The following is a 24,843-nucleotide window of genomic DNA, read 5'->3' as shown; positions in this document are numbered from 1 at the left end:
CCATCTGTCCATCTATCCAGCTCCTTTAAAGGGGGAAGCCACCGAAATCTTCTGCATAATTGAGTGGCTGACATCACCAAGTCACTCAGAGCGGTTTGGTGTGAAATTCTCCTTTTCAGAGAAATTGACGAGCCCTCACACTGGCGGCGATAGGAACCAGACGTCTACCCTCTAACAGCTCCCTGCCAGAGAGTAACTACATGAAATGATTGTGAATTCGCTGCCTGGTGTCCGAGACACTGGTCTGCAGCAGTTTTGTGATCAAGTTTTGGTCCAAAACGCATTTAAATCCATTTATTTCAGTCCATTCGTGGCGGAGGGATACATGAAGGGCGTTGTGGGGCAAATAGTCCCGAAAGAAAACAGCAGCATTACATATCAAACCCAGAAGACACGTGTTGGTTCACTGGATTTGGATAGTAAGTAAGATGACAGTGTTTGCGTTGTAGGCATGGCGACCCCTGGCTCCTGTCACCACCTCTGTAAAGACATCTGGGTCGGTTCAGTTCGGTTCTCTGCCACGCCAAGCCGTTCTGGATGACTTTACACCCCAACCTCTGAATTAGGCAGGAATTTTGAAAATCGGTGGAACTCCCCTTTAAGCGCTCTCGCAGGGCTTGACCCATGATGCTCTGAAAACACTGGTGCTATGAACTTGCTTGATTCAGACATGAGTGCAGGTGAATAGAATGAGCTACATCAACACAGATCAGGTCCAAATAAGACATCAAGACATCAGAGCGGTCGCAAATGTGTTGTAGCGCGTTTTATTCACGTGCAGCCACTTGGCGCATTTAAATGCCCGTTCAGAGCGCCGTGATTTCCAGCGCGCGTGTGTAGCATTAAAAGCGCCGCTGCGTAATCCACGCGTGAAAGACTTTGACATGAAGACAGGTTTGAATAGGAACCACTGCCCCTCATAGCCCACCCCCCCCCCCACCAGCCCCCCGTTAGGTTTAGCTCTGTGTTGCTCTCCGTGTGTGGACTTCGTCGCGTGCAGTAGCTGGACCCGAGCACGCGCCGTTTTCTCTCTCTCTCCGTGGCGTTTAAAGTGTCTTCAGGCTATTTTTGTCCTTAAACCAGACGAGGCTGAAGTCCGTGTAACATTCGCCGGCTTCTTGTTCGAATTTCCCCGGTCCACCTTAAATGGTGCAGCAGTTACATTCTGGCGTCTGAGGTAAGCCAGACTGATATGAATGTAGCTGAAGTCAGCTTCTCATGCGCCGGCTTCTTGTTCGAATTTCCCTGTTCCACCTTAACTGTTTAAGGTAACTGCTGCACCATTTAAGGTGGAACGGGGGGTTTATTACAATTTGAGGCGCCAGAATGTAACTGCTGCACCATTTAAGGTGGAACGGTTTAATTGGAACAACATACAGGCGAATAAGAAGCTGACTTCAGCTTCATTCTCTGTCTTACCGTCTCGAACAAGAGCTAAAAGTGCGAGAAGGCGTCGCTCCTCACAGAAACGCAGCGCTGATATAAACAGTGCTGTGGACGTCCTCCGTTCAGATGTGCTGAAGCGTCCCACATGAATAAAATATATCATGTCTACACAAATATAGGCAGAAGTAAACCGAGAGACAGCAGTTGTGCTGATGTGATGTATTTTATTCATGTGGAACCCAAGCGCACATCTGAATGAAGTAATTTCCTTCAGCCTGAGTGGCTGTTTTAGTGAAGTGCGTGGAGTGACGTTAGGCTAATGCCCTCCATGGCGACGGTACAGTAACTGTGTTCAGTGAAACCAAAACAGACACAGAAAACTGCCTCGTGATGCAAGATATGTCCACCACTTTGTCCTTTTTACGGCGCTAAATGTTTAGTCAGAACATTTCACACAAGGTGGATTGTTAAAACTCTTTCAGAGGGCTTTGAGTGATTGAGCGGCTCCTTTTATTGTCACATGACATGGTGGAGGTAATTATATCCAGTGCATCAAGATGTAATTCAGCTGTGTGCAGCACAGAACACAATACAACACAATACATATACTGTGGAGCAGCATACAGTGCAATACACAGCGATTAGTTTAGGAGAACCATGGAACATCTTCCGTTCCACCTGAAATGGTACAGCAGTCACGTTCATGACCATGAGTGGTCATGGGTCTGTATAGAACCATTTTCTTTACTAAAGAACCCTTGATGAACCATTCTATTAGGTGACTGTAATGATGTACGCTACACTCTCAAAAAGCTGGTTCTTTAAGGGTTCTTTAGTAAAAAAAACATGACCCAAACAACCCATGACTCAAAGAACCCACTGTATGATGAAAGGGTTCTTCAGATTGATGGAGAACGTGCTGTAGCTCTTAAAGTGGGTTCTGCTATTGTTACAGTGTCAGGCTTGTAACAATAGAAGAACATTTTTTGGTGCTATGTAGAACCCATTTGAAAAAGGTTCTATATAGAATCATCTACGGCACATTTTCCATCAGTCTGAAGAACCCCTTTATAATGCAAATAGCCCTGTAATCATGCAGAGTGTTCTTTGAGTGGTCATGGTTCTATGTAGAACCATTTTCTTTACTAAAGAACCCTTGAAGGACCATCTTTTTTAAGAGTGTAGTGTATATCATTATAATCTGGCCGTCACATTTCGATGCGCAGGTGAAATGACTGTGTAATTTTCTGTGGGTCTAGACTGAATGTTGTATATTGTTTACACTGTTGTCTCCATATGGTGATAGAATGCTCTTCTCAAAGTATGTTGGCTTAGTTTTTAAAGCTCTATAGCATCGCCCAGAAGGAAGTGGTTGGAAAAGATGGAACGCTGGATGAGAGGAATCTGTAATTCTTCTCTCTGCTTGCTTAAGAGAGCGCTGAGTATAAACATCGTCCGCTGAAGGAAGCAATATTCCTGACACCGTAACAATAGCAGAACCCTTTTTAGTGCTATATAGAACATTCTTCCATCTACAGCTTATTCTCCATCAATCTGACAAACCCTTTCATGATGCAAAGAACCCTTTAATCATGTAAAGGGTTCTTGGAATGTTCATGGTTCTATCCGATCTATCTGATTATCTTCGTAGCTTTACCGACAATACTTTTGGATTTTATTATGACTCTGAATGTCTATATTTCACGTTCCAGACTGTAATAGATGACGCAAGAACATGTGGTCATGTATTGGTGATGTATAGAAACGTTTTCAAAAAGAACCGTAAACAACACAATCTGAAGAACCATTTCACCATGCAAAGAACCATTTAAGCATGCAAATATTTCTTTATAGAACTGATGGTTCTAAATAGGGCCTTTACCAAAGAACCTTTTAAGAGCTTTCTTTTAAGTGTTTTTCAAAGTATTCATTCATTCATTCATTCGTTCATTCACTGCTCTGACTGTGTGAGCTTACCAGCAGTTTGGCTGACGAGGAATGGGTGATTAAATCATTCAGTGATGACCTCAGCTTCCCTGCTGGCTGAGTCACTCCTTTACAGAGTTCATCCTGACAGATTTCTCTTGTATCAACACATACAGTGACCCTCTGTGCTGTGAGATGTTAATGTCAGTGTAGGCCTCACTGCCTGCAGGCAGACACTCATGCGAAAGGTCATTTGGTCATCCATCACTTAGGTTAGTCGGCGACGTGTCATCTGCAGGGATGAGACAGTGTAAGAATTTCCTTTCATGATATCAGTGACCAGAACAACGGCTTTCATAGTTTGGGACACGGAAATGCACAAACACACACTGAAGTCGACACGTTTGATATTGGTAAGCTTTTTACTTGGGATCTGTTTAACCTCTTCAACTCCTTGAGACCACCGGTGGTTCCAAAACGTACTTCATCATATTCTTCATAACTTCCATATTTCATCATCTACATTCAGAAGCTGGGCGTCGTATGAGGCTGTAATGGTCTTCTTTCCAGTCAAGTAGATGGTGATGTAATTTTAAACCCTTATAATAAAAGAAGCTGAGCTTGCGCGTTTTTTTTCTACTGAAAGTCGACCCATTTTTCCGCAAATCTGGGCCATAAACTATAAACAGATGTCGTCTCTTAGGTGATCTGCTTTGTAAAAATGATTTTTATAAAATAATTCAAAGAGTGTATTAGTTTTTTGTCTTTCAGCAGTAAATTGTAAGCATATGTGTGTGATTTTATTTGCAGTTACTGAATAATTTGCATTATGATTTGGTCATGTAAATTCAGATGGAAAAAACAAAAAATACCTTGGAGAATAAGAGGATGTTCACATTACCAGATTTAAGGGACACAAATCAGATTTTTTGCCCTAATGTGACTTGGATCTGTTTCTAATACTGATTCCCGATGCTGATTCTGATCAAATAGAAAGCTACTGCGCTTTAGAACATTACAGTAATAGCAATAAGGGTTCTAAAGTATCATAAAGGGCACTGTGACTTATCAGAAACGTTTTTTTTTTCTTTATATTACGATTTTAATGTTTAATGTTCTTTTTAAAACGTTATATTACAGATTTACCATCACAGGGAACAGCAATTGGACCATGCAGAGAACCATTCATGCATTCATGTGGTTATTTGAGTGTATATAGGTCTGCATAACCATTGTCTTTGCTTAAGAGCACTCAAAAGACTACTTTACAAATAGTGCACTACCCCACAGGAAGAAATAAACAGCCAACAATATGACAAATAATGTGACTGTGCCATTTCAGGCTACAGGATTGGATCGGATTCATTCTTTTCCCTTCTCATATCTGATATCCAACCCAGCATGTTCTTCTGATAGCCTCCCGGGATTACTAACCATCAATATCTATATGCCATATATGAATACCTGTAAGCCATCTCTGTTTATAACCCCAAAACAATCTGTATACAACTCCTCAGAAACTGTGTAAGTAAGCATTTTAAAAAAAGATAGTAATCATGTATGATAATTGGAATATTCTATTTGGAAATGGTGTGATTTATTATTGTTTTTTACACTGCAAACTTGTAATTGTTCTCTTCTTATTTACATACTGAGCGGTTATTGGTAACTGTTCCATGTCTAGTGGTCTGTCTGCGAGAGCCAGGGTCTGGGGCAGGACAGTGGAATGGCAGAGAGTCGTTTGCGGCTTCTCTCCTCCTTTTGTCAGTTTTCTGGGGTGGGATCAAACGGCGCCGGCATGCCCTCATCCTGTGAGTGAGCTTTGAGCTGAGCTGCCATGTGGAGTCACTGGAGGTGGTGATCGCTGAACAATAGCTACTGTCTGTGCTCACTTGCCTGACTCTCTCTCTCTTAGTCAGCCCCTTTCTCTGTCTCTTTTTTCTGTCCGTCTATCTCTGATGGTTTCTGTCTGTCATTCTCTCTCTGTGTAGTGCAGGGTGGTATCGATAAAATTCTTTTTGAAGTAAATCACCATGATCTTGTATAAACAGTAAACAGTAAAAAAAAACACTGTAAACAGACACAAAAATGTGTGTGCTGATACTGATATTTGGTATTTTACATGATGTTAATACATAAAAATGTATAAAATATAGTAACTGAGACCACCTCTACCTGGATTACCATTATGGAGAAATGTAAAGCTGTAATTCTGTCATAAATGCAGCGAAATGAATAAAATACAGATACAGTGGGGCAAAAAAAGTATTTAGTCAGCCACTGATTGAGAGAGGTCTGTAATTTTCATCATAGGTGCACTTCCACTATGAGAGACAAAATGAGGAAAAAAATCCAGGAAATTACATTGTAGGATTTTTAAAGAATTTATTTGTAAATTATGGTGGAAAATAAGTATTTGGTCATAACAAAAGTTCAACTCAATACTTTGTAACATAACCTTTGTTGGCAATGACAGAGGTCAAACGTTTTCTGTAAGTCTTCACCAGGTTTGCACACTGTATTGCTGGTATTTTGGCCCATTCCTCCATGCAGATCCTCTAGAGCAGTGATGTTTTGGGGCTGTTGCTGGGCAACACGGACTTTCAACTCCCTCCACAAATGCTTTTTACGGAGCCACTCCTTTGTTGCCCGAGCAGTGTGTTTGGGATCATTGTCATGCTGGAAGACCCAGCCACGTTCCATCTTCAATGCTCTCACTGATGGAAGGAGGTTTTGGCTTAAAATCTCACGATACATGGCCCCGTTCATTCTTCCCTTAACACAGATCAGTCGTCCTGTCCCCTTTGCAGAAAAACAGCTCCAAAGCCTGATGTTTCCACCCCCATGCTTCACAGTAGGTATGGTGTTCTTGGGATGCAACTCATCATTCTTCTTCCTCCAAACACGACGAGTTGAGTTTTTACCAAAAAGTTCTATTTTGGTTTCATCTGAGCACAAGATATTCTCCCAATCCTCTCCTGGATCATCCATGCTCTCTGGCAAACTTCAGACAGGCCTGGACATGTACTGGCTTAAGCAGGGGGACACGCCTGGCACTGCAGGATTTGAGTCCCTCTCAGCGTAGTGTGTTACTGATGGTAGCCTTTGTTACTTTGATCCCAGCTCTCTGCAGGTCATTCATCAGGTTCCTCCGTGTAGCTCTGGGATTTTTGTTCACCGTTCTCATGATCATTTTGACCCCATGGGATGAGATCTTGCGTGGGGCCCCAGATCAAGACCATTTTCTTACAATTGCTCCCACAGTTGATTTCTTCACACCAACCTGCTTGCCTATTGTAGAGTCACTCTTCCCAGCCTGGTGCAGGTCTACAATTTTCTTCCTGGTGTCCTTCGACAGCTCTTTGGTCTTGGACATGGTTGAGTTTGGAGTCTGACTGTTTGAGGCTGTGGACAGGTGTCTTTTATACAGATAACAAGGTCAAACAGGTGCCATTAATACAGGTGACGAGTGGAAAACAGAAGAGCTTCTTAAAGAAGTTGTTACAGGTCTGTGAGAGCCAGAAATCCTGCTTGTTTGTGGGTGATCAAATAATTATTTTCCACCATAATTTACAAATAAATTCTTTAAAAATCCTACAATGTGATTTCCTGGGTTGTTTTTCTCATTTTGTCTCTCATAGTTGAAGTGTACCTATGATGAAAATTACAGACCTCGCTTGCACAATCAGTGGCTGAATAAATACTTTTCTACCCCACTGTATTTCAGAACTGTAGCCTTCTGAGCCTTCAGATTATCATCAAACGTTAATCCGAAAAATGTGTCCAGGGCCGATAATTGTTTTCTAATTAGCCATTACCAACACCTTTACAGTGTGGTCGAACTGGTCATTCAAAGCACCCAGCAAATAGCATACATAGCTTTTGTTATCTATCTGTCAATACCTCTAAACCTAAAAATCAATACTGAGGCTATTCTCGGTAAACCGGTATAAATGACATATTTCACCCAGTTTTATCTGTCGCCCTCCTGCTCTGATGTTGGTCTCATCGCCGCCCCCACCCTCGCTGGTATCTCTAATGAGATCTTTTGTTTTTCTTTTTTGTGGACAGGTGGATTTTTCTTTCTCTCCTCAAACATATGGCAGGAAAAAGGTTATTAGACTAAGCTTCACACACACTGATGGCGATAAGGATAGTATGAAGACATAACCCGCTCTCTGGATCATGGCAGAGGCTACAGCAGGCAGTACCTTCATTGTGTTGAAGAAAAGGAGTTGAAGAGTAGCTTTGCAATTGGAGCTGTGAGTGATCAAGGATCAGGCATTCATATCAATATAACTACTTGTTAGGCTGTGAGGGACAGTAACTGAGACAAGATCAGTGCTCTCAGTCTGAAATTTGTTACAGTGTTGTCTAGAATTGGTTAAATGAAGAAATGTGATGTTTTACAACAAAATTGAACTTGGAAACAGGAAATTAATAATTAGGGCAGGGGTGTCAAACTCAACCACTAAAGATGCCATATTTTAAAAAATTGTTTAAATTTATTTTGTGCTGTAACCCTGGCCATTGTTTATTCAAAACACGTAAAATGTCAGTAGTAAAATATAGCCACTCGTGGTAAATCTGGATACAATTCACGCACACACATTTTCTAAGCCACTTCTGCCTCAGGGTCGCGGGCGGGGATTGGGGTGGGGGTTCGGGCGGGGGTTGTGTGAGTGTGTGTGTGTGGGGGGGGGGGTTGGAGCCTATTGAAATATTACACGAATACATAAAAAGTTTAACAAATTTAAATGTTCCTCAGTCTTTTAAACCTACCTATTTGCTTGAACTAGACCCTAGACCCTTCTCTGTTGCGAGTTCATTAATGGGTTAGGATCAATTTCTGAGCAGCTGAGTTGACATTAGTTGTGTATATTGGTGGATCTGCAGCTGAAGTGCATCTAGTATATTCGGTGACTTCATAGAGATGTGTAGAACTGAGGTGTAACCGCTGTCTCATAGATTATTGTTTGGGTAGGAGAATCTGAGCACACGTTACATTGCAGTGCATGCTGGGGACTTTAGTGCAGCACATGGTGAAACCGACTAAAATGAATAAAAAATGAAAACAATTTTTGATCTGTCCCATGGGCCTTGTGTTTGACACATGGGTGTCATAAACTGAAAAAAGCATGATTTTCTGCACTGTAGCTGTCCTATCAAAACCTTAGATATTGAGTTTTTCTTATTTACACCATTTGGAAATGCCAGCTTCCCTTTACATATGTTTCATGTTGAAAGGAATAAAAGCGATCTTAAAAACCTTACATCAGATTTTATCCCTCTCCTATGAAACGACCGTTTTGGAGATGTGAGTTTTTGACTGTGACGGTATGTATTGAATTGGGTGTTCTGCCTATTTTCAGTTCCTGTACATTCAAACAGTGACGATCGTGCACTCTTCGCTTCGCTTGGTTCTTCACATTGGTTTGAGGAGTGACAGGATGAAAGTAAACAGAAGGGCCGACCCCAGTCTCCTGCAGGATGACACCGAACACCAGCATAACAAAAAAGAGGAAGCAATCCGAGCACTTGCACTGATTCCCCTAGCAGGCCTCTGTTGACCCTTGGAGTTCACATTGCTCAGGACTATTGTTTGGCTGGTCATCGGAGAGCTATTGCACAATGTATTTATTGCAAAATTTAGCTCTTATGTCAATATGGAGGCCTTGACCTTCTTTGACTAATTCGAAACACAGTCAGGCGGCGTGCTGGAAGATGGAATACCTCACCAAGTCATGGCATCTTCTTGCCAAAACTTACAGTTTATAATAATTGCCTGGGGCCTTGTCAGTCTCTTGTATCAAATGAGCGAGATTTTATTTTACATTTTTTCATTTCTTTTGGCGTCTGCAAGCGTGTTTGCACAGAAAAAGAATAGCCATGAGAGAAGCATTACCGTTATGTGAAGAATGCCCCATATAGTGCCAGTTCACATCAATCGTGACACATGCAAAGACCACTGAGCTGTAGTTTTCATGCCCCATCATTTCTGTCTGCAGATACACCCACTGAAAGAGAGCTATGTGAAAATTGTTAGTCTGTCAGTGGCTGCATCAGTATTGCAGGATGGGACATCAAGATGTGGAGACAGGAGACTGAGCGAAAGCAAAAATCTTTCTTACCAGGCAAGTCAGGTTTTTCACATGACCGGCCTTTAGCCCTGTCAGTTTTCCATCCAGAGCCTTTGTCTTTGTCCTCTGAAAACCTACCCCCAGAGTAGTAGGTGCTCATATCCATACTTTGTGTGAGGATGTGAATTTATAGGCCATTAGATTTAAGAAGGAGGGGGTTCAGGCATGCTCCTCCCCCCACACTTCAGTTATAACATTACATTACATTACATTTTTGGTTTTGTTAGCCTCGTTAACACAACAAATGTGACAGCAGCACTGAGAAATCCTGAAAGATCTTACAGTGAGAGATTGTAAGATGTTGAGTTGAAGAACTTAATTGGCCTTGCTGTCTTTGGGCATAGGATGGTCCCCCCTCTCTTATCTATCACTCACATCATTCAGCACAATAAATAGGAAGAAAAAACTGTGGGGAAAAATTAAGCAGGCCAGTACCTGCTAAACAAGACAAACTTTGCTCCTGAGGGTCTAAGCATTGGCCATCATGTAGGGAAGTTTGAACACTGGTAATGCCACAGCCGCCTGTAATTTGAAAATCAAGAGAGCATAAATGGCCTCCTCTGTTCTGAGTGCTTCCATCTCCTCCCATGACTCTGCCAACGTAGGCATCTGTTAACTGACGTAACAGTATCACATTTTGCTTGAGAAAAAAAGTCATTCCATACCTCATAGCTGTATGCAATCTATGGCGACATGAAGCTACGCAAACAATGGCATGGATGATGACAGTGGATGACTATCAGAGGAGAGCTTTAGCAATGCAAATTGTCCATGGTGGGCAAATAAAACATCATTAGGCTTAAAACAATGGAACAGCTGCAAACATGAATGCACCATTAGTGTTCTCCTCCAAGCGTGTTGAGCTGTCCAGTGACATTGCGTGAGCAACATTTTGAAAAGATACAGTGGCACTGTTTATGTGGAAGCACATGCAAACATCTCCCAAAAAGGAGAAGAGAGTTTTTGCCTTGTACTTGAATGAGACTCGGATGGGTGAAGGGCATCTACAAACACACATACATCTAAACCATACATTCATCATGCCTGTGTTATTGCAGTCAGCAAATTCTGTGCATTGATGACAGAAGAGACATTTAAAGGAGAAACAGCAGCCTTGAGTTCACGGGTGAATGAGTCGGCAAACTCGGCAGGGTGAAAATAAACAGCCCTGGGTTTTCACTGAAGGTTGGGAATGGAAAAAATCTGAACACATGCCAGGCTAAGTCCCTCTGCGTGTTACATTGACAGGCTATGGAGATTCAGGTTCAAATCCCAGTTGTGCCATGTGCCACCTGGAGGCCAACGAAGAGTGCAGTTGGCCATGTTGTCATTGGCTGGAATGGTATGAGACTATGATTTGGCTGTGTTCACAACAAGAAGCTAGAAAGGCAGCGATTCTTTCTTTCTCCCATTGCAATGTGCCATTCACCTGTGTACCTGCATGGTCCCATAGTGGGTTTTGTACACATCAGAGAAAGCAAAATGCTGGCATTGTTGTGCAGCGGCTGTAGGCCCATTGCTGCAGGAAATGACTCTAACTAAATTGGAGGAAACCATAAAAATGGATAAAACTACTTCTAAATGGATTACGCAAAGGTACAAATATGGAAAATTTGCAGAAATCAGATCTGTTGCTCTTTTGATATTTTCATCGTCTGCCTAAGCCAGTGCTTAGTCTCAGCATGGTTGGGATGTGTGTGTGTGTGTGTGTTAGAGACACAGAATGGCTTCCTAATCCCGTGAAGAGAGCTATTTCGCTTTTCGCCCCCCTCCTTCTCCCTTCTAATCAAGTGCTGTTGACCCTCATTACAAAAGTGGTGTGAAGAGACCAGTGTTTTGGAGTCCTTGATTAGGTGGACTAGTGACTCTCTCCCTCTCTCTCTCTCTCTTTTTCTCTCTCTCTCTCTCTCCCCCCCACTCTCTCTCTGTCTCTCTCTCTTTTTTCTGTGATGTGTATGGCAGGCCCTTTGTCACACAACATAGAGTACAAGTAATATAGAAATAAGAGTTATTTGCCTGTGGTTGCTGTCATTAGAACACCTTGTTCACTTTTGCTAAGACATAGATAGAAAAATTGTCTTATCTACATAAATAGAAAGACATCCATCCACTAGGGAAAACTGTGTCTTGCAATACAGCACATAGCCCAGTGGACCTCAGAAGTCTTGTTGTCAGTTTGTCATTGTCTACATGCCCATATAAGGAATTTGTGTCTAAGCCATTTCTCTTTATGGGGAAAATGAAGGCCGTTCTCGAAAATCAGTGTTAAGAGTATCGTCTATACGCTTTTGTTCTACGTACATTCTTTCCCCTGAATGTCACTGGATCCTCTGATTTATGAGGTTGTTGAATAGGCTAAATATGATTATTGCTTCAAACAAGCTAAAAGTCCTGCGGACTGAGTTGACATCACAAGACTGGCCACTTAACCGCCCTGTTTTCCAGATGTGGTGGTTAAGTGCATTTAAGTTGAATTATAGCAATACATTTACTATCATGAATTGTCATTTTAATGCACAGGAGTTAGCTTGCTTGCAGCGTATATGTAGCAGTATTTGTAATTTAACCACAAATACAGGGATGTTTGGGGGAAGACTACGCAGGACCAAACGTTTCGGCTTTGGAACATTTTTTTTTACCACAAAGCATGAAAACTGCGATCTTTGACAATATTCATTTTCCCCATTGAGAAAAAAACACATTGCTCTCTAGACTCCATAAACACACAGTTCCTTATATGGACATGCTGCTGACTGCAAAGTGATTCTCAACATCAGATATCTAGACAATTTGAAAAGCAAAATATTTTAACCTAAAACGTATATATTAACTAAATGAACACAAAAGGATCATTTCTCAAAGGGAAAGATTAACATTAGATTAACATTCAGCCAAGACATGTTTCACGTCCAAAATTTATTTTGGTGCTGGAGCTACGTGGCTAATGTAGCTTCGAAATACGAGTCGATAGTCACCAAAATCTTTTCGGTAAATGCATCCCCACAACTTAAACATACCTAATGAAATATAAAAATGGCGGAAACAGTTTTGGGTGACTATTGAGTTATGTTGTTTGTTAGCAATTTAAACTTGTAGCTCCAGTTTTAAACCAAAGAATATAAATTTGGCCACCAAACACATCTTGGCTGATTGACTCCCTCTGAGAAAGTGGAAAATTGTGTATATTTGATTTTTATGCAACATAGTGTTTGTAATCTTGTACCAGGCTCTAGTGTCCACTAGGTTCTTCTGCTCCTGATTGTTCTCATTGAAATGCTAATTCATCAGTGTCAGACAATGATGGCCAAATAGATGCTATGCTGGGCTAAAATTAGCACAATAAACAAAGGGCAGTAGGCGAGCTGGTTTCACCTGGGCGCTGGAAAGGCTGAGCATGGTTGTGTACAGCCTGAACGCTGCAGATTTTTCTGTGTAAAATCTCATCAGGATTCCACACACTTCCCTGTTTCCAGTGCAGTTCAGGCAGAGGAGTCACGAGGGGGCATTTGTCAGAAATATTGATGTGCCTGAAGAACTTGCAGAGCACTAAAGCGTGTCTGTCACATCTTCAAAAAAAAATATTTGGGTTTGGGCAGAAAACTGAAGTGCTGATGTACAAACATAATAGCTTTCAGTGCTTGCTTATTGGCGGTTTCATTATGTTTATTTAATGTGGTCACTGAAGTTTCTTTTTTAAGACACTGGAAATGTGGTGAAATGGTTTAATCTTTGATTAATTAGGACTTTTTTTCAGCACTTCTTTAGACGTAATTAAAATGTGGGCCACCCAGTGAGTGTTTGACTTTGTGAAAACAACTAGATGCGCTATGAAAAGAATGGAGCTAATGGAGACTTATTTGGATATGAAAAGAAAGCCGTGGCCTCGATAGACGGCCTACCTTCACAAGCGCACATTTGACTTGTTAAATCTGCCTTCCATTGCAGCCATCAGCACATGCTCGGTGCATTCAGCTCAGCTAAGAAGCTGCAGCATCATTCAGCGTTTTCCTCCTGGCACCAGCCTGTGCCTCCACTGCGCTAATCAAATCACCGTGATTGCCGCTCAATAGCGTCTTCCACTAGTCAGGAAATGTATTACAATATATCACCGGATTACAATGGGCAATGAACTCCGACTCTGCATCAAACCCAAAGGCGGCAGCCCATGCGGTGATGCCGAATCATTCCTTTTGCAATATTTGCATCTCTGGCTTACGGGAACGGAAGCATATAGGAATGTTGTTTTTGATTAATTAGGGTTCATTAGTGGTGTAAAGGCCAGTGGAGCATTAGCCTCATAGAGAGTGGCTAAGCAATTTTCATACTTCTCACTCGCGCTAGCACAAAGGCCACACTAGAATTTGACTAGATTGGCTAAATAATCCAGACATTCCCTTTTTAGGCTATTTATACACCTGGGTGGATTAAACAAACAGGGGCTGTGGCAAGAAAAGGTTTCTGATAGGATCTCATGGGGCTGGAATTCAGTTGTGTTGCCAGCACTGGCTATCGTGCGGCCGTGATTTACATCACCTCGCTGATGGAAAGTTAAAGCTAAAACAAAATGACTTGGCAATGGCCTGGGCGTGTGCCTCCCCGGCCCAAATTTAAGGCTGGCTCGAAGGCCACTGCCAGCTGCAGGAAGGGAAGAAAAAAAACCCTTCTGAAACCTCAAACCGCTGAATCTGAGGAGTGAGTAAAGCCTCATTCTTCCTGTGTGAGCTTAGCCTGACCCTTCCTAACCCAGCTAAGATGGTTAAAAGAGAAACAGAGATAGAGAGAAAGGGGGAGAGAGAGCAACAACTGAGAGGGAGCCAGTGAAAGACAGAGTGAAAAAAAGATGAGGGGAGAAACAAAGAGGAAGTAAGAGAGGGACAGGGAGTGAGAAACAAAGGGCCACTGAGCGAGAAGGCAGAGTAGAGAAGCTGAAAGCCGCAAGCATCACTTTCATTTCTGCCACTGTGCCTGGTAGAGGGGGAGTGGCAGTTGAGCAGAAGAGCCATCCTTTTGATCTACAGGCCACTTATGTTAAACATTCTGACCTGTTAACATAATATACCATAGAAATGTCCAGCACATCCTATTTTTTCCCTCACTGTTTCCCCTCTGTATGTTCACCCTGGCCTCTGTCATTTCCCTAAGCCTGGTCAAGTGCTGCTGCCTAATTAACAAATGTACTGTGGATTAGCGTAGCAATGGCTGTAAAGGTTTATTAGCAATCCATTGAGTGAAAGGAGTGGGAGTGACTAGGCTTGGCATCAACAGAAGCCACTCGATCAATACTTCACCCCCCTGCCCCAAACCACTCTTACCCTAAACGCCCCCCTCTTCTCCCAGCTGCCCCCCCTTCACTGGCTCAGTGTCCACCCCGAGACATTAATGCCTTCAAATGGATGGATTGAGTGGGACTCCTGCAAAAGTGCAGAAAATCTGAATGTGGTGTTGTAAAACTTTCCCACTCATTGCCTAATGCAATTAAACTTTTAAAGATAAGACTGCTTTTCGCTGCATAATCCATTTTGAAACTAACCCAGCCGCTCCGTTTTTTCTCTTTCTCTCTAGACATGAACTACTGAAACTGCTAAGAAAAGAAAGTCTTTGAAAAGCTTGAGGGAAGAGCTCCGTCTCATCCCCTCACCAGAAGAAAGCTTTGGAATCATGAAGCTCTCATGGCTGTCGACGATTTGCTTTTCATTTCTCTGGGGAACCATCGTGGCATTCCCGGCAACCCCCACCGGGCCACCTATGGAGACGGGCTTCACCTTCCGGGTGAAGGACACAAGCCTCACACACCTAACTGTCCACCGCAGGACAGGCGAGGTATTTGTGGGTGCTGTGAACAGAGTCTACAAGCTGTCGGCGAACCTGACAGAGCTACGCTCACACCAGACAGGGCCTATGGAAGACAATGCTAAGTGTTACCCACCGCCCAATGTCCGTGCCTGCGTCCACAAGCTGGAGCCTTCTGACAATGTCAACAAGCTTCTGCTCATCGACTATGCTGGCAACCGGCTGGTGGCCTGTGGCAGCATCTGGCAGGGAGTGTGCCAGTTCCTCCGATTGGATGATCTCTTCAAGCTAGGGGAACCTCACTCACGCAAGGAGCACTACCTTTCTGGAGCCCGTGAAGCGGATGGAATGGCAGGAGTTGTTGTGGGCGATGATGATAGGAGTGATCCAAAGAAGAAAAAGAAAGGTGACAGCAGGCTCTTTATTGGCGCTGCCATTGATGGCAAGTCGGAATACTTCCCCACTCTGTCCAGTCGCAAACTGGTGGAGGATGAGGACAGCGTGAGCATGTTCAGCCTTGTCTACCAGGATGAGTTTGTCTCCTCTCAGATCAAGATTCCCTCTGATACTCTATCCTTGTACCCGGCCTTTGACATCTACTATGTTTACGGTTTCTCCAGCCGCTCCTACATTTACTTCCTTACATTACAGCTGGACACCCAGCTCACCCAGATGGATGCCTCCGGTGAGAAGTTCTTTACCTCCAAGATTGTCCGGATGTGCTCCAATGACACAGAGTTCTACTCCTATGTAGAGTTCCCACTTGGTTGTACCAAGGATGGCGCAGAGTACCGCTTAGTCCAGGCTGCCTACAAGCACCGGCCAGGCAAGGCACTGGCCCAAGCGCTGGGTCTTTCAGAAGATGAGGATGTGCTTTTTGTGGTGTTCTCCCAGGGCCAGAAGAACCGGTCAAATCCACCCAGGGAGACAGTGCTGTGCCTCTTCACACTCCATCAGATCAACTTGGCTATGCGTGAGAGGATCAAGTCCTGCTACCGTGGTGAAGGGAAGCTGTCTCTGCCATGGTTACTCAATAAGGAACTTCCCTGCATCAACACGGTGAGTGCAGATAAAGCTAATTCTCATTCTGTTTGGTTTGTTTTCACCTTTCATTTCTAGAGTTATTATTCCGGTATTAATCCATTGTGTCATACCACTTGTGTCAATACTGTTTTTGACATGCCCTCATCCACTTGGCCTCGCCATTTCCCCTTGAGGGACTCCCTGGGCCATTCTGTTCCTTTATTAGGTTGAGTGAAGTGTCTTTGATGGACCCTTCCGTGAGGGATCCAGTGAACATGACTTGACTTTGTCAACAGAAACTTGCCCAGAAATCATTGCGACCTGACGCATTTACCTGTTCAAACCCCCCAAAAGTGGCATACAATGCTGTTTATAATCCATAGCAGTAAACTACTTTAAAAGGCTTAATATTTCAAAGCCATGATATTTGATTTTTTCTGATAAAACTTCATCACCTTACTGTGCAAAATTGCTAGTTAGTGTTGCTAGTTAGTAAACGCTACACAGCTAACAACAACCAAAAGGCACTGCACCATGGTTCTACGCCAAGGGTTCAGCCAGACAAAGCAATTACTCTCAAATAGTATGTGCATTTTTAAAAACTTCTCCAGTTTCCAGTTGGAGCTGCTGTCTTAATGGACTTTACATTACCTTAATTCTGTTTATGAACATCCTTTATTAGGATCATTTCGATCCGGGGTCATAGCGTGCTTAAGTATCACTCTGTCTCTGTTTAATCAATGATCTGTTCGATCAATAATTCACTTCCCCCATTTGTTTGTCTGTTTGTTTTCCTAAAAGGCCAATTTGCGGATGTCATGTATGACGTTCACTGACCTTATTATGATCCGATGCAGGCTCATCAGTGAGTGTGCATGTAGGAGAACGCCATTTAACACGATTACATGACTTGATCTGCTGTAATGTACAGATGATGAAAAATCCATGGAAGGTAAACAGGATAGTGAAGCCCAGCTTATCACTCCAGGGGATGGCGACGGCTGGACGTCAGAGGCACTATGAATGTGACATTTGAAACGAGTCGAGTGTATCGTGGATCTAATTTACCTCTGAGTACTCTCTCCAGATTATTACTGTTATAAAAAGATTAAATATTTATCTGGTGTAATTGACTGAGAAAAGATGAATAACAGCTGCAATTATGATTTTATATTATTTATTTGCCTTTAAGCTTGCCTCCGGGCTCCTTTTAAAACTTACGGCCTACATATACTTTTCAACATGCTGCTGTTTAGTGTATATGAAGGTGAGAATGCTGTTTTTTGGTTGTACTTGAAAAATACTGTCAAAGCCACATCCCAGGGTTAAGTTTTGGTAATCCATAATGCCTAAGAGGAATTTAAGGTTGTTTTATTGGCTAATATCAGTAACAGTTTCCCGCATAAAATATGCCGGATTTTATTAGTTGTCCTGATGGGTGTTGACCGTGTAAAGACTATTTCATATGCTTTGGCTTGCAAGCCTATGCATTGGAAAGCACTAGTGGCTCTACCAGTATTGCTTTCCAGAAAGGCTGTAACATCAACATAATGTTACGCTCACACCCGGCCAAAATGGAGAACTAGGACATGGGAAATGTTTTTGAAAAGAGATTTTTTTTATTGTTAGCGCAGACAATGATTTGTCTAGCTGTGTAATGGTGCTGAGAACAATGGCACGACACCTCTCAGGCCAGTCTGAGCAGATGGACGAGAGAGAGAGAGAGAGAGCCCGATGACCTGCTTCCTCTATGTAGGAGTGGCTGTGCTTGTTTTTATTAGGTAGCTCCAGGGTTCCCCATGACTGATGCAAATGGGTGCCGGGCTGCTGCAGGGGTATTATTAGGCCGTTCTCATGCACGGCAACGGCCCTACGCCTCATAATGAGGGTGTGCGTGCTCCTGCCTCGTTTAGTACATTTATCCTTCATAAGCATGCAGAAAAACAAGGCGCTCCTATAACCCTGCCCATCCCCTCTAACAATCACTCATACACACGCGCACATAACCCCCCCCGAACCACCCTATGATCACCAAGATGGCTGCTGGGACAAAGAGCGAAGCCAAGGAGTACAAATTCCTCCTTTGAGGCCAAAGAACAACGAGCCAGCAAACACCAGCAAACACCAGCAAACACCAGCAAACACCAGCAAACACCAACAAACACCAGCAAACAGCAAACCCACATGCTTGCTTGCTGGGCTCTACCTGCTGGGATACTCTAGAATGTTATTGCCTATTCACAGTGTTCTAGACTGTTCTCTCGTATTTATGCTGGTCTAGAATGTTATCTTTTTCACACTGTTCTAGAATGTTGGCCAGGCACATGGTCAGAATGTTCACCACCATTCACGCTATTCACAACGTATACACTATTCAACATCGTTCTTCACCTGCTCACAGTCTTTAGTAATGTTCTCCCTATTTTACACTGTTCTACAATGCTCTCCTCCTGTTCAAGCTTTAAAAACATGCCACATTAACATTTTCTAGACTGTTCTCCATATCCCTATAGGATGAATCATCATGTTTATTTCTTGGTGGATAACGCTGGTTGTGCTACACTGGAGCAGCAGGACTTTGTACCGATTCTCATAATTACTTGAGAGATATTTACCCAAAGTATTAGAGAAAAACAGAACTTTTTTGGTGATCTTGTGATGAAACATCTAAATACTTTGTTACTGTGTACCTCCACATATTTGTTATAAAATATTGCCTAACTGTAACTCTAACCTCAGCGCCAATGTGTTTACGTTCAGTCACTGGGTTTCAACTTACTTTTGGAAGCTCTGCCAGCTTTTGAAAGCTGGAAAATAGGGAAAAAACCTTAACCTGCATCAGTATGTTCTTGGGTGTATAACATGAACCCCTACCCTGTTTCTGTTTCCTGGCTGTAGATGTCGACGAGGAGAAATTTTGAAACATTTTTGACGTAAAATACGGAGAACCATGAGAGAACCATGGGCTAGATAAAGCAGAAAGAGGCATATGGAGCCTATTTCTCCCAAAATATTTTGTGTTGGTGTAGAACGTTCCCCTCCATTCACACTGTTTTAGAATATTCCTCCCCATTTTCCTTGTTCTCCTATATTCGTGCTGTTCTAGAATGTTCCCCTTCATTTACACAATTTTAGAATATTCTTCCCCTTTTACTCTGTTCTCCTCCATTTGTGCTGTTCTAGGATGTTCCCCTCCTTTCACACCGTTCTCCTCCATTTGTGCTGTTCTAGGATGTTCCCCTCCATTTACACAGGTTTAGAGTTTATTTTCTCCATTCACACTGTTCTAGAGTGCTCTCCCCGTTCAGTCCTAGAATGTTTTCTGCCATTCACGTTCTTCTGTTATGTTCTCCTCACACTGTTTGAGAATGTTCTCACCGGTTCATTTGGTTTGTCTGTTCTTTTTCTAACACGAATGTTGGTGTTTGTGGGGTTATTTTGCTCTGGCCTTGATGCTGATCCCGGATCACTCTAATCATAACCTCCAGTGTTATGATGTATAGAATCATAACAGAAACACTGGCCTCAGGTCAGCGCACAAATAGCAGATTTAACGGCAAAAGCCAGACACTACCACAGAAAAATGTGCTGCGTCACCTTCATCCATGAGCATTATAGGCCGTCATTAGCGTCTGAGTTATATCTGCCCCGGGAGGCACAGTCTGAACGGAAGGCTGCAGTGTTAAATCAAACGCCCGGGTAAAAGGATGGCAGGGCATTAGTGCTGCTGATGTCATCTGGAGGGTAGGCCGACCTCGCTGAGGAGAGTGAATCTTTATGCGGGGTAAGAGAGCAAGGTGGAAAGGAGAAAAAGTGACGGAGGAGCCGCCGTGACTGTAGCGAGGCTGAAACAGTCGATAGTTCACCGGATGAGCGGAGGAGTGGGTCAGCGCTCGATGACATCATCATTAGGCCTGGCGATATCCTGCAGATGTTCGCTAATACAATTGATTTTTGAATAAGTCTTCCCGAACGGCTTCCCATCAGAAAATGGCGAGTGGTGATTTCCGTGGTTCCAACACCCCCCCAACTTCCATGTCAGCTGAACCCTATTACGGCCCGTCAGAGTGTTTTTGTGAGCTGTTTGGGGGCTCTTCAGAGAAAGGGCATGTCCAAAGAGATGAACTCTTCTCGGTGAGCTGTGGAGCTGGATGATGTCATGTCTGTTGGATGGGTGTGTGTCAGTGGCAGTATAATCCCACAGCCCTCTCCTCTGAGCCTCCTGCTGAGGGGGTTGTCTCCTCCCCCCACTTCCTCCCCCAGATACCATATCAGGCACTTAAGCTTGTCAACAGAGGCCTATGTAACCTCCCAAGGTCAGATTCATTGTCAGTTTCTACTACCTTGGCCTTCAGCTGATTCTGTTTGCCCAGATGCGCTTTTCACGTGTCACGTGCAATAAAGAAAAGTAATCACCAGATTTGTGCTCCAGTGACCTGTTAAGTCAGATGCAGGGTGTTTTATCAACCGGTCTTTAGCACCCTTGCACTTGTATATATTTTGGTATAGATATTTTATGTCTAGCACAAATTGATCTGTCAAAACACATTTTGTGAGTTGGGACGAGATGGTTGTAGTATGAGAAGAAGAGAAGAGGCTGTGTGATTGATGGAGGGGAGAAAACTCTGAGAACTTGGGCTGGAGTTCTGAAAAACGGAGAGATGATGAGGCAGTGGGGTGCAAAAACGTCGACACAGGAAACAGATGGAGAAGATACATTTATAGAATGTTTGGTTAGAGGGAAGAGAGACTTGTCCCCTCACCAATCTTCAGTTATTAACTCCATTATATACAACAAAAATCTGAAGTCTATATAAATGTAACCTGTCAATTTTAAAATAAAATAAATCTGTATTGTTATAGATATATTGTATATGTAAATCTAATTGATACTGTCATGGTGGTGCCAAAGGTTCAGAAAAAAATATAGAATTAAAATACATACATTTTGTAGACATATTGTAACACACATGGCATAATCTAAAAACAGATATGTTGCATATCTAAAACTGATATACATACCATCATGACAGTCAAACTTCTTAAATAAAAAAATAAAAATGAAAATAAAATCTTAAAAATAAATCTCTTAAACAAATGGATCTACATACTGTTGTGGTGTTTCAAAACTGGCAAAACTTTTAATTGACCGTAAGAAAATAATAAAATATATTACATTTGTTACATTTTCATATTTTCCTTGTCGTGATAGAAGGAGGGAAATTAGCTCAGTAGTGACTCAAGCCAGGCATGTAAAGGTTTGCTCTGGGTCCATGTTATCTCTTTAACCTTGTCTGTTCTTTTTCCATCTGCAGCCAAAGCAGATCGGCGACGATTTCTGCGGCCTGGTGCTGAACCAGCCGCTGGGAGGACTTCGGGTCATCGAGGGAACGCCGCTGTACGACGAGCGCACAGATGGCATGGCTGCCGTGGCTGCCTACACATACGGAGATCACTCGGTGGTGTTCGTAGGGACCCGCACGGGCCACCTCAAAAAGGTAAAAGCACTTTGACTCTCCATCTGTGCGTGAGTTTGGTTTTACATGCGAGTGTGGAACAGCCAGCTGTGAGGGACGGTTGTAATGGTCGATGGATGCTACGCTGATAACATTAGCCTGATTGAATTTAGGGTGTTTGAACAGCAGTGGATACGGTGTCTGACTGCATGTGGTTGGAGAGAAACTGTCATGTCTTTGGCTCAGCAAATCCTTGTAACATTTTTCAGGTTTTATATTTTGCACTAGGCGTTCTTTACATTGTTTGAACATTTCAGAAAGAGTGGACACACAGAAATGGTCAAAAATGTAGTCAGTGTAATCTAGGGGTTGCATGTTTTGGGGCGTATTTTGTTCAAAGCCAAATCAGTGTGAGCCAAGTTAAAGGAATGCCTTTGCAAAAAATCTAATTCCACTTACCCCAGATGTAACTGATCAGCAAAGACATGCTTTGTTTCCAGATTTCCCTTTAGTTTAGTGCCTAAGCTGCAAAGCTGTTAGTTGCTTACAAACACTAGATGTCAATAGTCACCCAAATCTTTTCTATAAATGCTTCTCTGAAACTTCTCTCAACCCAATCAAACTTAATTAGGGTATTAATTAAGGTCTCACAGATTGGTCAGTGTGCTTTAGAGCTTAATATGGCGTATGGTGAACTATAAAAATAAACAAATCGTCACCTTGTAGCTGAACACTGGGGGCAGCCACGTTAGACGAACAGATGCTGTGCTGAATTCCGACCCCCGTGCAGAATCTGACTCCCATTCGCATGCTTGAATGCCATGCAGGCGTATGGATGCTATGATTTCTGTTGTTTCTATTTTTAAACTTATCATCATAGACAATAGATAAAAACATAGATAAAAACATAGATTAACAGAATTTATAGAAAGAAGAACAACAGAAATCGCAAAATGTAGTGGTCAGCATCCATATGCCTGTGACATGCTGCACAGAAAGGGAGGCCACCTGTTACATACTCACTCACTGCTGACTGCGGGTGATGTTTTGCTAATTTTTATAGCTCACAGTAAGTCGTACTGTGTCCTAAACCACATTGACACATCTGTGCAACCTTAATAAAGACCTGAGTGAGGCCAGTTGAGAAGTTTTGGAGCTGTATTTACAGAAAAGATTTGGGTGACTATTGACTTTTGTTAGCAGCATTAACCTCTTGGCTCCAGTTTAGAACTAAAGAAGCATAATTTGCATGTGAAACATGTTTTGGCTGATCGACTAGGGTAAGTGTAAACCATGCCTTTAATCTGGGAAGCATATAATTAGACTTTTGTAGAGTTTATTCCATGCATGCATTATTACACCCCTAAAAGTTACCCCTTCAGGTGTACAAGCTGTCGTCACAACAGTGACGATGGCATAAAGTTAGTTGGGCCACTGACGACTCCTGTATTGAGTGTGAGGTCACCGTGCAGAAGCACGGAAGCATTACTCAGTTCTGAAAACTGATATTCGTAAAAAAATCCCGGTGTGTAAGCACTGCCACAGGTGGTTTTGCAAGTGAATGTCAGCCGTGGCAGAGCGAGCGAGAATGTGCCAATGAAGCTTTAGGGGGGTTGAATTGCATTTAATCCTATCATACTGCTGAACATGTTGTTCCCCTGCAAGGAGATATACTGCAACCCATAGAAAACATTCACCCTTCATTCCAAGGCGCGGACACACGCGCACACGCGCAACCCGCAAGCAATAATAAAAGTCCACCACCTTATGACTCACCATATCTGTGAGCAGGGAACAGCTGGAGATGTTTAAAGAATAATACGGTCACTGCTGAGTTTATGAAAATACCCCGCACAAGTTACAGTCTGCATTTCCCCCCCCACTTTCTCTTTCCACCACTGGGCTACTGATGGTCACACCTGAATGACTATGGCTGTGCTGGCGTTCAGGCCAGCAGGGTTCTTTGGAACCACTTTTGATTCCATAAAGAACCTTTCAGTGGATATGGTTCTTTGAAGTAACACTGAAGCGTTTTTGTCACCTAATCTTTCTTTGTTAGAATCAGTTACCATAAACAATTATTTAATGCAGCTCTGTTATCTTAGTCTTTTAAAGCCAAAAAAATATCTTGTAATGAGAATACACATCTGAGGACAGGTCGCCAAATCTATCACAAATAATGGTGTGCTCACTCTAAAACCCACCCTCGTACCACGAATCCAGGTTTTTGTATTCTGTAATCACTGGTAGTTAATTGAATTGTTGATGTAAGTGATTGGCCACCTAGTTTCATACCTACCAGTAGTGGGAAATATATTGTTTCATCTGCTGAAATTATTTTTAAGGTGTTAGTTTTGTTATTACTGGTATGCAAATTAATTCAAATAAGGCGATGTACAAACAGTGCAACCACAGTGCAAAGTGAGTTGTAGCCTGAGGTAAGTTAGTCCAGTATATTGTCAAAGAAGCGTCGTCGGATTGTAATGAGTTAATAAGTTAACAAGGAGGAAAGAGAGTGGAAGGAAAAGCCAGTCTTTTGGGGTTAGCAATTAGCCATTAGCCTAGTATGGAGACAAACCACCTATGGCGCTCCTCGCTCAGTTAGTTGTTTCAGGTGATGCCTCTGTCTCGGCCTTCATGCCAAGAGGCTCCACAGCTTCTCAGTTAAAAATGGTAGTATGAACGGCTTGCAGTATTTAGTAAATTCCAGCAGCAGCTGGGGGTCATAGATGTGTAAGAAACGCACATACGAGGCGAATGAATAACACGAAACTTGCGTTACGTCCATGGGCTAATGCACCATTGGCCACTACTTTGAGCTCTGCTTTGGAGATATTGTATTGGTTCAACAATTTCTCACTTAGTTTGCTCCCAGTCTGATAATTCTACCCATATTTTACCCAACATTTCTTTCCTTGTTGCGAGATCACAGGACTACCCTGTAATTAAAAATGGAAAGAATGGAAAACCCATTGACTCAGAACTCACTTGTAATAGAATCCAGTGGGCAGTTGCTTCAGCACAGCTTCGCGTTCTTTAACTAAGCAGCAAGTTCTTTTCTCAAGCACAAGTTTTTAAAATATACTGTGTTTTAAGCTACTTCACACTAGATTCCTTTTTTA

At 42.7% G+C, this 24,843-nt stretch overlaps 1 protein-coding gene across 1 annotated transcript in view; it reads left to right on the top strand.

Annotated features, from left to right (window-relative positions):
• plxna3 (plexin A3) overlaps window positions 1-24,843 on the top strand; it is a 239,305-nt gene that overhangs the window by 1,070 nt on the left and 213,392 nt on the right. Inside the window, exons 2-3 of the mRNA XM_037535912.1 lie at window positions 15,015-16,301; window positions 21,581-21,763. Of these exons, the coding sequence (XP_037391809.1) occupies window positions 15,111-16,301; window positions 21,581-21,763 (1,374 nt within the window). The 5' untranslated portion in view covers window positions 15,015-15,110. The remainder of the gene's footprint in view (window positions 1-15,014; window positions 16,302-21,580; window positions 21,764-24,843) is intronic.

Source organism: Pygocentrus nattereri, chromosome 28 (assembly GCF_015220715.1).
Source record: "Pygocentrus nattereri isolate fPygNat1 chromosome 28, fPygNat1.pri, whole genome shotgun sequence".
Lineage (NCBI taxonomy): Eukaryota > Metazoa > Chordata > Actinopteri > Characiformes > Serrasalmidae > Pygocentrus > Pygocentrus nattereri.
The sequence above is the reverse complement of the archived record's forward strand: the minus strand, read 5'-3'. Positions and strand labels throughout refer to the sequence as shown.